The sequence below is a fragment of the Melanotaenia boesemani genome, chromosome 1, assembly GCF_017639745.1.
Source record: "Melanotaenia boesemani isolate fMelBoe1 chromosome 1, fMelBoe1.pri, whole genome shotgun sequence".
NCBI lineage: Eukaryota > Metazoa > Chordata > Actinopteri > Atheriniformes > Melanotaeniidae > Melanotaenia > Melanotaenia boesemani.
In genome coordinates, this window is record NC_055682.1 from 20,835,990 (window position 1) to 20,848,046 (window position 12,057).

Sequence of the window (12,057 nt, forward strand, 5' to 3'; positions counted from 1 at the left end):
AGCTGGTAATTTATCTGTTGCCTTAAAAATGTACACTGCTGTGCTGAGGAATCCTTCAACTGTCATGCAGTTTGGGTTGACTAAGAGCTCTCTGTTAATGCAAGTTTTGAGTATGAAAACATGTCTGTATCTACATGTCAGCCTTTTGATTGGTGAATGTAGCTAATGTTAAGATGATAATTACTGCTTCAAGTGGATTTATTATTTCTTTGTCAGTGATCAGTTACCCCAACACTGCAAAGTACAATAAACTAAACAAAGGCTAAACAGATTGTATTTCAAAGGAAGAAGCTTATGTTTTAATTTATCTAGCTTATCTTGTGACAATTCTATAGTAAGTCAGGGAGTGGACCACCTGAAAGCAATGGTGAAAAAATATTGAACAAGCTTAAAGCTTTACTACTTTTTAATGCTTTCTTTGCCTCATTAGTAATGCTTTTAATGTTTTATGTAAAGCACTTTGAATGGTCTTGTACATAAAGGTGCTATACAAATTAACTTTCCTTCCCTTAAAACCATCCTGGGCAGCCCATCCAAACCGATCTTGCAGCCTATGGCAGATGATGTTTATTCTCTGGAAAAAAAATGGCACTGATTTAGTTACACAACCAAGTCATGGACACTATGTATTACACTGCAATGTGATGTGTGTATTTCTGTGCCCCTTAATCATTAGTATATTAGTAAGTTTCAGCTTTTATTTTCTATTCAACCTTATACTATAGTTTTGTGTGATGTGTATTTAGCACTTGATTAGCAATTTAGCCTTACAACTTTTGTTCATGTATCTCTTCTTTTTCTCATTATCATGTTATTTTAAGAATATATTTGCTTTAATTTATTGAAACTAGTTTTACACCTTAGCATAAATTTAAAAATAAAATAAAATAAAATTAGACACAAAATCTGCACATTCAAACAGGAATGCCTTTATTGCTATTTGAATTTCTTTGTTGAAAAGAATGTAGTTATATTCATTAAAATTTTATCTTAAATTCAAAGCTAGAATAATTCAAACTGCAGCAAAGTAATGGAGTTAACACGGTGTAAAAATTGAAGTTAACATGCTTGAGTTCTTAACTACTAAATTACTTACTCAACATTAAATAAATAAATAAACAAACAAATAAATAAATAAATAAAAATCCAGTTGTCATTCGTACGTGTTACGTCACTCGTGTGGGCGTAGCTCCCGCATGAGCCTGTGACAACAAACTCGAGTCGTTGGAGGACTGAAGGGGGTCTCAGCAGCCGAATTAAAACAGAGACAGTTTGCGAACAGTAAAGACAAACTCTGAATGCAACTTTTGAGTCAATTTTAGTAGTGAGAGAGAAAATAATATATTCCAGCTACGTGACGGCAGCGTGTTTCTGAGGGTGTCCGGTTTCCTCAGTCTGAGGGATTGCGATGCCCTCTGACTTTATCTCTCTTTTCAACGGGGACCTCGACCTGAATTCTTCCAGATCCTTGTACACTAAAGGTAAAAACAAAACAGTTTCACACTTTTGGACATTTCTTCTTTTTTTCCTCCTCCTGTCGTTTCTTTTAGGTTGTACATGTGTAATTTATCACTTACTGGCATTTAGGTCTTACAAGTGCGTGAACTGTCATTCATCTACGAACTACCTCCTGTCACATGTTGCTCATAATTATCTGCGGTTAAGTTTTGGATCTCGTACATCTCATACACAATCTGCTTAGATACTCATGGCATCTTTAGAGTGTTTTTAGCCAGACTGAAGCCCTTAGCTGCCGCATGCACATCGGTCAGACCAGTTTACTATCTCCCTGCCAGTTTAAAAACAGTGCTATGCATTTTCTGTGGGTTGTTGGAATAGGTCGTGAATAGCCCACCATCCGCCCCCTCGAGACACTACACATATACGCATATGCTCTTCATTGCTCCCACAGTGGCGCCATTAACATAAACTGTGTAATCATCAGCGAGGGAGCCTCGGGCAACATGTTGATAGAAAAACTGAACTCTACTGAACTCATAACACCAGGTGCTGGGCTGGAAAAACGGAATATTCTGCTCTGTTCTGGAATACTTATTCCATAGACTGTGTAAAATTACTTATTGACATAAACACAAAATAATATTAAATATTTTAGCCATTAAATAAGACACTTATGGACACACTCAAGTTTGCGTCTGGGCAGCATTAGTGAAAAGCTTAACGTGTCTTTTTACTAAGATATAGAAATCTTTATTGGCGTCACACTTATAATGTCTCCTTTGGTGATCAGTACAGACTATCAGCAAATGGGAGCTATCTGTTGTGCAGATCCAGTAATTTTCCACTTAGCTTGTGGCCATCATATTCATCATAGCTACCTAAAATTTTTAGATTAAAATAATAATAAAAAAAAAAGTCACACATGCTTTTTCATCTGAATTGAGTTAAACCAGGAACACACTTAGGGGTGCAGGCCTCAGCCAAGGCCAGCAGCCTATCTTGTAGTTTTAAGAGCTATGCTCAGCACTAACACTTAAGTGGATTCTAACTCATCCTCCACCCTTTTCTCAAATTTTCATGAACTTCAGTTTGGTCATTTTTGCATATTACTACTGAAAGAGAGACTTATTGGAAGGGCATTTGGAGATTCTCGCCCTTTAACATGAACTATGCTTCTCACACTTTTATGGAAATCTGAATCTGCAAGTTTAATGTTATACAGACACAATAAAAAGCATAGCTCCACATTGTGCTTGCCATTGCAGAAGAACAAACACATATTTAGCATTGGAAACACACTTCATCCAAGCTTGAGCTCTGCCTCACGCTCAAGTCATGACTAAGGAGATATTTGTAACAACTACACCCAGCCGTTGTTTAAGAATATATTCATTAAGGATATAGCTGTTTCCAGTCTGTTATTTTTTTAGTTCGGGATTTTTCTGTTAACAATAGTCTCAAGACCACCATCATTACTTCATTTATGTATGTCCTCTGCCATACAGGGTGTTGTGTTTTCTGGTTGTTGCAATGGTTCTTCTTCTTTGTTTTTGCTAGATTTCTAGTGCTACTAGTGCTTGATCACAAAAGATTTCTGGATCGGAGGACTAGATTCTAGACCGGTTGTGGGACAGTCTTGTTATGTGTGTGGTGTTCTGTGGTGAGATTATCGGAGCACACCACACAGTACGATCAAAACTGTAAAATGTCAAATTTTTTTATCTTCATGTGTGGAGTCTCTAACAGATAAAAAAAATCTGTTCAGATTTAGAAAATCCTTATGCTTGTACCAGCCTTTAGTTTTAACTAACAGTTTACTTGGGGTCCCTATTTTAGTGTAGCTACTTGTTCTCTTGCACACGCATTACCTCAGCTTTGTAACTGGTGGGGTTTCTTTAAATGACCTTGTACACTAATTCCAAATGAAAATGACCATTCCAGATTAAACTTATTTCCGAACTAAGTGGCTGGTTTATTCTGATTTTCAATCCGAATTGATTCTGGTCATTCTGCGCATGCTCGTTCCCTTGTGCTCTCACAATGACGAACACACCCTTCTCCGGTACTCTATCGCTCTTCTCCTCAGCTGACGAAAGTGAAGTAGTATGCTAGTGTCGAGCTGCTGCTGGATGCTGGCAAACTACTAAAATCAAAGCGAAAATGGTTCTGATTATGTGGTCTTCCATGTTCTATGCAAATAAAATAAAAAAGCAGGAACAGGAGTTTGTTTTCTTCCAGTAGACATAAATAAGTCACATCCGCCGCTTGTCCAATCAGAACTCTTCCCAACCTCGAGACCTTAAGTGGAATTAAATAAAGGCGATTAAACGTGTTTTCCATGTAAACCTCAATTCGGAATAAGTATTTCCATGTAAATGCGAAGGAAAATACTTTAATTCTGAATAATTAATTCCAAATTAAAAAACATCATGTAACCGTGGCCACTGTTGTCCTACAACATGATGACTTCTTCAGAGGACTCTGGGAGGTATTTCAGAAAGGAGGTTTAACAAAGCCTGTATTTGAGATTGCTAAATGCTCTGACATCTTATCCTGCATTGTCAGTTCTAAAACACCAGCTGTGAAGTAGCTATCACAACCCCATGTTGGTTAAGCCAGTGTGTGTTTGTCCATGGCATACCTATGAAAGGAAAGGCATCACCCACTGAGCCCCGAAATCACAATGAAAATTACCAAAAAAAGGAATACAGCTGTATCCGCCACCTCCTACTGTCAACGCACAAGCAGCTGTTAAATGCATGGTAGCACAGTTGGCATGTGTTATCTAATTACTAAATTTAATAGGTTTATTATATTATATTATATTATATTATATTATATTATATTATATTATATTATATTATATTATATTATATTATATAAGCAGATGCCCCCAAGCTTACCCGGGTCCAAGTAAACGCAAACTTTAAAACATTCTTCACACTGGTAAGAATTTTTCATCTGTACCTTTCTCTCGTCACAAAGGGGTATACCTATTTTACAGCCAATAAGATGTCAGAGGGATAGAAGACAGGTTTGGGGCGACTGCAGCAACCCTTAACCCATGTGGAGGAGCTTGCAGTGAGCATTAACTGGGACAAAACCCGGCCCAGATGGCTGCAAAGTAACTCTACAAAGTCCACCTAAAGTGCCAGATCACAAAGGGAGACCTAGAAATATAAGACTTGTAACTTAAGATAGCAAATCCATGGAGTCATAAGCCAAAATGTCTAAATGATGACATTGCACAATGAAGTATTTCTCTTTTCAAGCAATGATGCATGCAATGGGGAAGTTGCCAGACAATAATTGAAATAAAAAAAATATCAAAAATGTCTGTTTATTTCTTTAAAACTTGTATTTTTAACAGATTTAATCACGCATATGGTGACATTCCCTGAAATCATTATGCCAGAGATAAGTTGGGCTTAGCTTGAACAAAACCTACTCCCTCCATGGCTATGTTCACAGCATATGTTTCCATATTAACTTACCTAGATTAGTTATTTTAGAACAGAAAACCCAAGATTACCTTTTAGTTTAGGTTAACATACCCAGCTAAACCAGTAAATCCACTTTTTGGAATACCTCCCTGGAGGGGAAAACTACTCCATCACTCCCAAATGAAGAGCTGCAGGTTGTGTCTCATGATTATATGTTTAATTTTTCTCTTTGTTGTTTCACATTTCTTACTGAGCATGCATCTAAGCCCCACAACCAGCTCACTACTACTCTCTCTTTTGCACTCCTTGCAGCCCCCTGAGCAGCTTCTCCACTTTGGAGCAATTTTTAAAATATATGCAGTGGATGGATTTAACTCAGAACTTTGAGTGAAGTTACCTTTTAGCTTACAAAGAAACAAAAAACAAACAAAAATGTCTTTACATCAAGTAAGTGAGTAGAGACTGATTCCATAAAATTCTCTGTAAAGTAACAGAATATATTTTTGGGTTACAATCTAAATGTATTGTCTGTCATGTGGGTTATGCAATCCTTCCTAAGATTATTACAAATGGTTGTGAAGTGCTTTTGTGTTTCATAAACCCCAAAACTGCTGCACAAATTGGCCTTCTCGTGTTTTCTGTAATCTCAAAAAATAAAAACACATTTAAGTCCGGCTTAACATCTTCCTGCAGGATGCTACTTAAAATAGCCAAGGAGTCCAATAATCAACTATTAATTAAAATAAATAACGTTTTGTATGTTGTCTGTATTGCTGATACTCAAATTCCATTAATTGATCACTTATGTTAATACTGTTATGCTGTTTTTAAACTGAGTATGTGATTCCACCAATAATGCAATAAAACAAAAGGTCAAGGGAAAAATACTAAAGCAAGAGCGGTGTTATGAAGGCCTTTTTTCTTCCGTGTTAGTCTTTTATCATTTAGAGGACTTTATAACTCATTATTTCTGTGGAGTATCAGTTCTTGTACACCAGATAAATAAACAATAAAACTTATTTGATATTTCATAATATTATCTTGTACCTACCTGATTTAACTGCTGATCCCATGATAAGTTGGCCATGTCTAAGGAGCTAATTTTGTGTCTTGGCATTAAACCAGACTTTTTGGTATATTTACTCTTCTGTTTGATAGAAAAGCCTAAATAATTATAATGATTATGAACAAGTTGTATCCCACACTTATTCCCTTTGGGTTAAATGCCAATAAATAGTGACTTTGTATGGTTTTTGCCCGTTTCTCTACATTGGGACTCTTAATACAAAGCTCATATTTTTAATGTGAGAGTAGTCCAGAGAATACCAAGGACAACGACATAGTGTAACAATAGCAGTCAGGATAGGAAGGCATTTTATGCTACCCTTTGTGGTTGGTGAGGGGGTGTGTGGGCTAATGGAAGTAGTAAAATGTCTTCCCACAGTTAAGATGAAGAATTTTATGGCTTTTTCCTATAAGTTCTAGTGAGCCTGTTTAATAACTGCAATGCCTCAGATCTTAACATAGTTCTTTTTTATTCTTTATTGACACCCACCAAATCTTAGTCAATTATTAACTGTCTGGCTGCTCTGTGTATAAACCAGGGTTTAAATAGCACTCTATTAATATTGACTTTGCTGTGTTAAGCAAACTTAACAGCATGCGCTTCAAAATGCCATGAAAGGTTGTTGATATCTGATGAAAGAAAAAGGAAAAAGGAAAAGGAAGGATAAGAAATGTATCTAGTAAATGTATTTAGGGTTATCACTTAATAATTTCCAAATGTTTATATTTAAGACATATTGCATCAGTGGGCCCTGAGTTCAGATGTCCTTGTGGAACAGAAATCATTTTGTGTTATGAATATTGTCATGATTAACTCAGAAATCAGTAGTTTTGAGAATTGTAGGTCATTGTTAAAATTATGAGGCAGATATGTTATACATATATGTATATACAGAAAATTTTATTGAGGTAAACGTTTGATGGACAAAGTTGTTTAAATCTCTTTAGTCCATTTGCGCATGCTAACCACTAGCTTGCCAGTGGTATTTTTCATAGACATTAGCCTTACACTAACTTATCAGTATTTATATATTTTCATGTGTACTCTTACGTTATTTCCTAGTGAGAGTGAATGTATTTCCCGTGATATACTGATGTATTTTCTACATATTTGCTTGGTTTTACAGTTTTTTTAAGTGAAGGTTTCAAAACAGATTCAGCCTTGGATCTGCCGAGCTGTTTCATCAGGCTAGATCACATCACACGTGCAAGCAGCAGCAGGATATATAAATCACATTACTTATAATCGATTATGTTCTGTTGCTGCATCGATGCAGAATCGTCCATGTCTGCATCGCGATGCATTGTAGAAACGATTCAGTTCAACACCCCTAATATCAATGGGTTAGGTCCAGATTTGGCTAGGAGAATACCACGGGTAATGGGTATTTGGTGAATATTAAAAGGGGGTGAACATGGGAGTGGGTTCAGGTTATGGTGGAGATCGAATTCATTCAGCTTTCCAACTATGTGGCTTAGATGGGCCAGTTTAACATCATTCATATCTTTTTCTAGTTTAGAACTAATGCGTCTTTTTATTTAGCTGCATTTCCCACTTTTAGAAACCAAGCATGCATGTTTTCCAAGCATGTTCTCATTTTTAATCTAAAAAGGTTTCATGTAAAAAACTGGAATGCTTATTGACACGAGGGGGCTGTAATAAGAAAACATCTTTTAACACATTTACTGTAAAACCTACTGTAAAAAAAAGACATCTGCCTTCTTTCATCACAATTACCCATTTCTCCATCTCTCTCTCCCTTACTCTTTCCATCTTTTCTCTCTCTGTCTCGTCCATGAAAGTGCGGTTTGTAAGAGTCTGAGCAGTGCCACCACCCACTCCAGGTCGAGACGAGACTGTTTGATGTGGTTTGGTTAGGTAAACCATGATCTCTGTTGCATTCCCACATTTATTCCACAGTTCTTCTTCTTTTTTTTCTTCTTGATGTTTTTCGGCAGTTGGCAGAAGTGAATAGGTGCATTACCGTCACCAAATAGTCTGGAATGTGGACCAGAATGTGTCCAAGAGCCCGAGTTGTCAAAACATTGGTTCCTCTGCTATATTACCCAATCCCATGCCTCATGTTGCAGTGCCCCCCCAGTTTGAGAACCACTACTTTAGCTGATAGTTTTTGAGCAATCATATGAACACACCCAAACTGTTTAAATCAAATTTCCTTCTATGAAATTATGTTGTCATCATAGCTTCATGAAAATGGATCTTTGCTTATTTGCACACTATACCAGCTAATTAACTGCTGTATTTTGATTAGTTGAGACCTTGCTCAGTTCTCTTATGTGGATCATGGCATTTTGGAAACTATTAAAGCAACAGTCCAGTCTTTTTAAGAATTTACCAGATAGCCAGTTCTAATCTGATTAACTTTCAACTGATTACCATTCAATTTAAATTCTTATTACTCACTTACAATTATAGAACTCACCCCTGACCTCCGGAAAATTGTCTCACTTACCCTCTTCAGACCCAAACTCAAGACTCTTCTTTTCAAACTCTGCTAGTCCTTGTAATCCCCCTACATCTCTTGTGTCCTGCTTTTATTTATTTTTTTCTATTGTTCTTTTAACTTATTGTATTTTATTTAATTTTATGTATCTTTTACTATAAGGTGACCTTGAGTGTCATGAAAGGTGCCCAGAAATAAAATGTAGTAAGGCAAGGCAAATTTATTTGTATAGCAAATTTCATGTACAAGATAATTCAAAGTGCTTTACATAAAACATTAAAAGCATTACAGCAGGGTACAGGAAGCAATAAAACAAACTTTAAAAGAAATTAAATAAAAACAGTAAGAAACAAACTAAAATAAAATAGATAAAATGCAAGAAATAAAGTTCCAGTCTGGGGAATTTAACAGTTGTTTGATAAAAGGCCTCAAATAGAAAAATTTTTAACCCTGATTTAAAACTGCTGAGAGCTTCATCAGAGTTATATGATCCACTTTCTTGGTCTTAGTGACGACTCAAGCAGCAGCGTTCTGGACTAACTGCAGCTGTCTGATGGACTTTTTAGGGATCCTGTGAGGACAGCATTACAGTAGTCCAATCTACTAAAGATAAATGCATGGACAAGTTTTTCTAAATCCTGCTGAGTCATCAGTCCTTTAATTCTCAATATTTTCTTTAAGTGATAATAGCCTGACTTTACAACTGTATGAATATAACTGCTAAAATTTAGGAATGAGTCCATGACAACTCCCAGATTTTTGGCTTGGTTGTTAATTTTGAACTGAGATGTTTGAAGCTGAGAACGGACTTTTAATATTTCTTCCTTGGCTCCAAAAACTCTTATTTCAGTTTTGTCTTCATTTAACTGAAGGAAGTTCTGACATGTCCAATCTTTAATTTGATCAATGCAGTTGATCAGAGTTTGGACAAACTAAAGTCTCCTGGTGAGATGGTTATGTAGATTTGTGTGTCATCAACATAACTGTGGTAACACGTTTTGTTATTTATTTATTTATTTATTTTTTGAAGGAATAGCAGCATGTAGATGATGAACAGCATTGGCCCCAGGATGGAGCCTTGGGGGACCCCACAGGTTATTTTGGTTTGCTCAGATTTATAGTTTCCTGTAGACACAAAGTAGTCCCTGTCTTTTAAATAGGACTCAAACCATTAATTTCAGTGCCAGAAAGTCCAACCCAGTTTTTCAGCAGGTCTAGTAAGATGTTCCGGTCGACCGTGTCAAATGTAGCACTGAGATCTAGTAGTACCAGGACTGAAATGTTTCCGCTATCTGTATTCAGGCGGATGTCATTAAGGACCTTAACTAGAGCTGTCTCAGTGTAGTAATAGTATTATTATTATTACTTAATTTATCCCAGAAAAAGATATAATTAATCCATTATAAATTAAATATTCATTCATTATCTTGGCCACTTATTCCATTACGGGTCACGGGTGAGCTGGAGCCCATCCCAGCATTTTAACAGGTGAGAGGCAGGGTACACCATGGACAGGTCACCAGTCTGTCGCAGGGCCAACACAGATAGACAAACAACCATTCACACACACTCTCTCTCCTAGGGAGAATTTAGAATAATCAATTAACCTATCACGCATGTCTTTGGCTGGTGGGAGGAAGCCGAAGAACCCGGAGAGAACCCACACGTACACGGGGAGAACATGCAAACTCCACACAGAAAGGCCACCACCCCCCAGGTTCGAACCCCCCCCCAGCCGAGGCTCGACCTTCTTGCTGTGAGGCTGCGGTGCTAACCACCACACCACCGTGCAGTCACACTCAGCACAACATTTTCTGCCATAAAGGCATAATACACAGCGCCACCATGTCTGAGTTGTTGTTGCATGTTTCACTGGAGTATGCTACTGTGTTACCCAACTACCAAGGGGTTGACTTTTACTTACTCAGTGATATTAGTGAGTTGGGACTAGTGTATTCATGCAATAATTGAGAGTGAATCCAAATACCTTTTGAAAATACCTCACTTTTTGTAGAGTCCTTGAGGGTCATTGTTTACTTTGGGACTTTGTTTTTTCATTCAAATGAATCTTTCATTTATGAGTTCTTCAGTCACTTATTGTTGGAAATGCCACAGTATGTAGTGTTTGTAGTGCCCATTGCCATGTGAATTACACTGTACATTAATTCACTCTTAATTCACCCTAAATTAACTTTTGTTTTGGTTTTAAGGGTCTTGTGGTTACTACTCTAGAATATGAACATTTCTCATGACCTGAGAACTACTGAGGTTGTATTTGTCATGATATATGGGCTAAAAATCACAAGATGTTTCTGACTTGTCTCTAAGCTGCATGAATCTCACATCTTTACTAATCTGGGAAAGACCTTGATAAACAAGTAGTGTGATAAAAGAGAAAGAATGCAGACAGGCAGGCATCTGGACTTTTACTAGTCTGTATTTAAGTGCATTGTTATGTAACTGTTTATTTCTAAATAACTTTTAGGACATGAAGTATTTCAGTCCAGTGATGTCTGAAATTGTTTTTGATTTATTATAAGCATAGGCACTCAGTATATATTTCTGATGTGATCACTGTTAGCTCTGTCAGTGATGATAAAAAAAAAGCAAATGATGCCATGATACAGTATACTCACACCTCTAAATGTGGTGTGCATGCTTAGTCCCTTATCAGCTGTTAAATTTCTTTTATTAATCATTAACATTAACCAGACTTCAGTAAGAAGTCTGATTAGGGTCAGGTAAAAATGTCACCTCCTCTGGTATTTGCTGCACACTTGACTGTGACTTTGTTTTGGCTGTGATAAATCAGTGTATTAGTGGTTTAACCTGTTGAAACACCTAAAGCTGACATTTAAGAGCTTTATATTTCACTATATATTTGTGCAACATTACGACAGTTTCAGTCGTACTGTTGTACTATAATCTCCAGCGTCACAGGTTTGCAAGCAGTACAGAGGACTTTTTTTTTCATGATGTGCACTGAAGTTGTCGCCCTTCTGAAGGATTCCAAGCATGTTGTTTTATTTGTTCATTCTCCCGGAACCATTCTTTCAGTGAAAAGAAAAGGAAACAATTGTCTCCTTGACTTGTTTTATTTAGATTGACAGGTTGTCTGTGTTCATATAGTGAAGTGAGATTTTTACATGAGCAATGGACCAAATGTTGCTGTAGTAGATCAAGTTATAACCTAGTTAACATCAGTGGTTAACAGAACATCATATGTTGCGCATTAACCCCTTTGATACATTCTGTTTCTTTTTAAAGCCTTTTTGTGAAACTACATTTTTATGAAAGTAATTTTCTTGTATTCTAAGACTTTACGTCCTAGAATAGGATTTCCATTTATTAAGTAAAGTCACATTTTAAGATCCAACTTCTACCACAGTGTCTGCCTAGTGTAAAAGAAGAGTGGGAATGGCCATTATGACCAGTGGTTTTGCTCGCGCTCATCTTGTGGAATATTTCTCACACTTCTTTGTGAAAAGCCCAAAGCTCCTGTGAGATCTAGCAGCCACTCCTCGTACTTCTGTCCAGAGCAAGATGATTCTGGACTAAGACATAAAATATTAAATGCGATGAATCTTGGCTGGCTACAGTCTTTCCATTGGCAGGTGACATGC

At 36.8% G+C, this 12,057-nt stretch overlaps 1 protein-coding gene across 1 annotated transcript in view; it reads left to right on the plus strand.

Moving 5' to 3' along the window:
- Window positions 1-1,208: 1,208 nt before the first annotated feature.
- nfat5b (nuclear factor of activated T cells 5b) overlaps window positions 1,209-12,057 on the plus strand; it is a 41,203-nt gene continuing 30,354 nt past the window's right edge. The window contains exon 1 of the mRNA XM_041984665.1: window positions 1,209-1,481. Within this exon, the coding sequence (XP_041840599.1) occupies window positions 1,409-1,481 (73 nt within the window). The 5' untranslated portion in view covers window positions 1,209-1,408. The remainder of the gene's footprint in view (window positions 1,482-12,057) is intronic.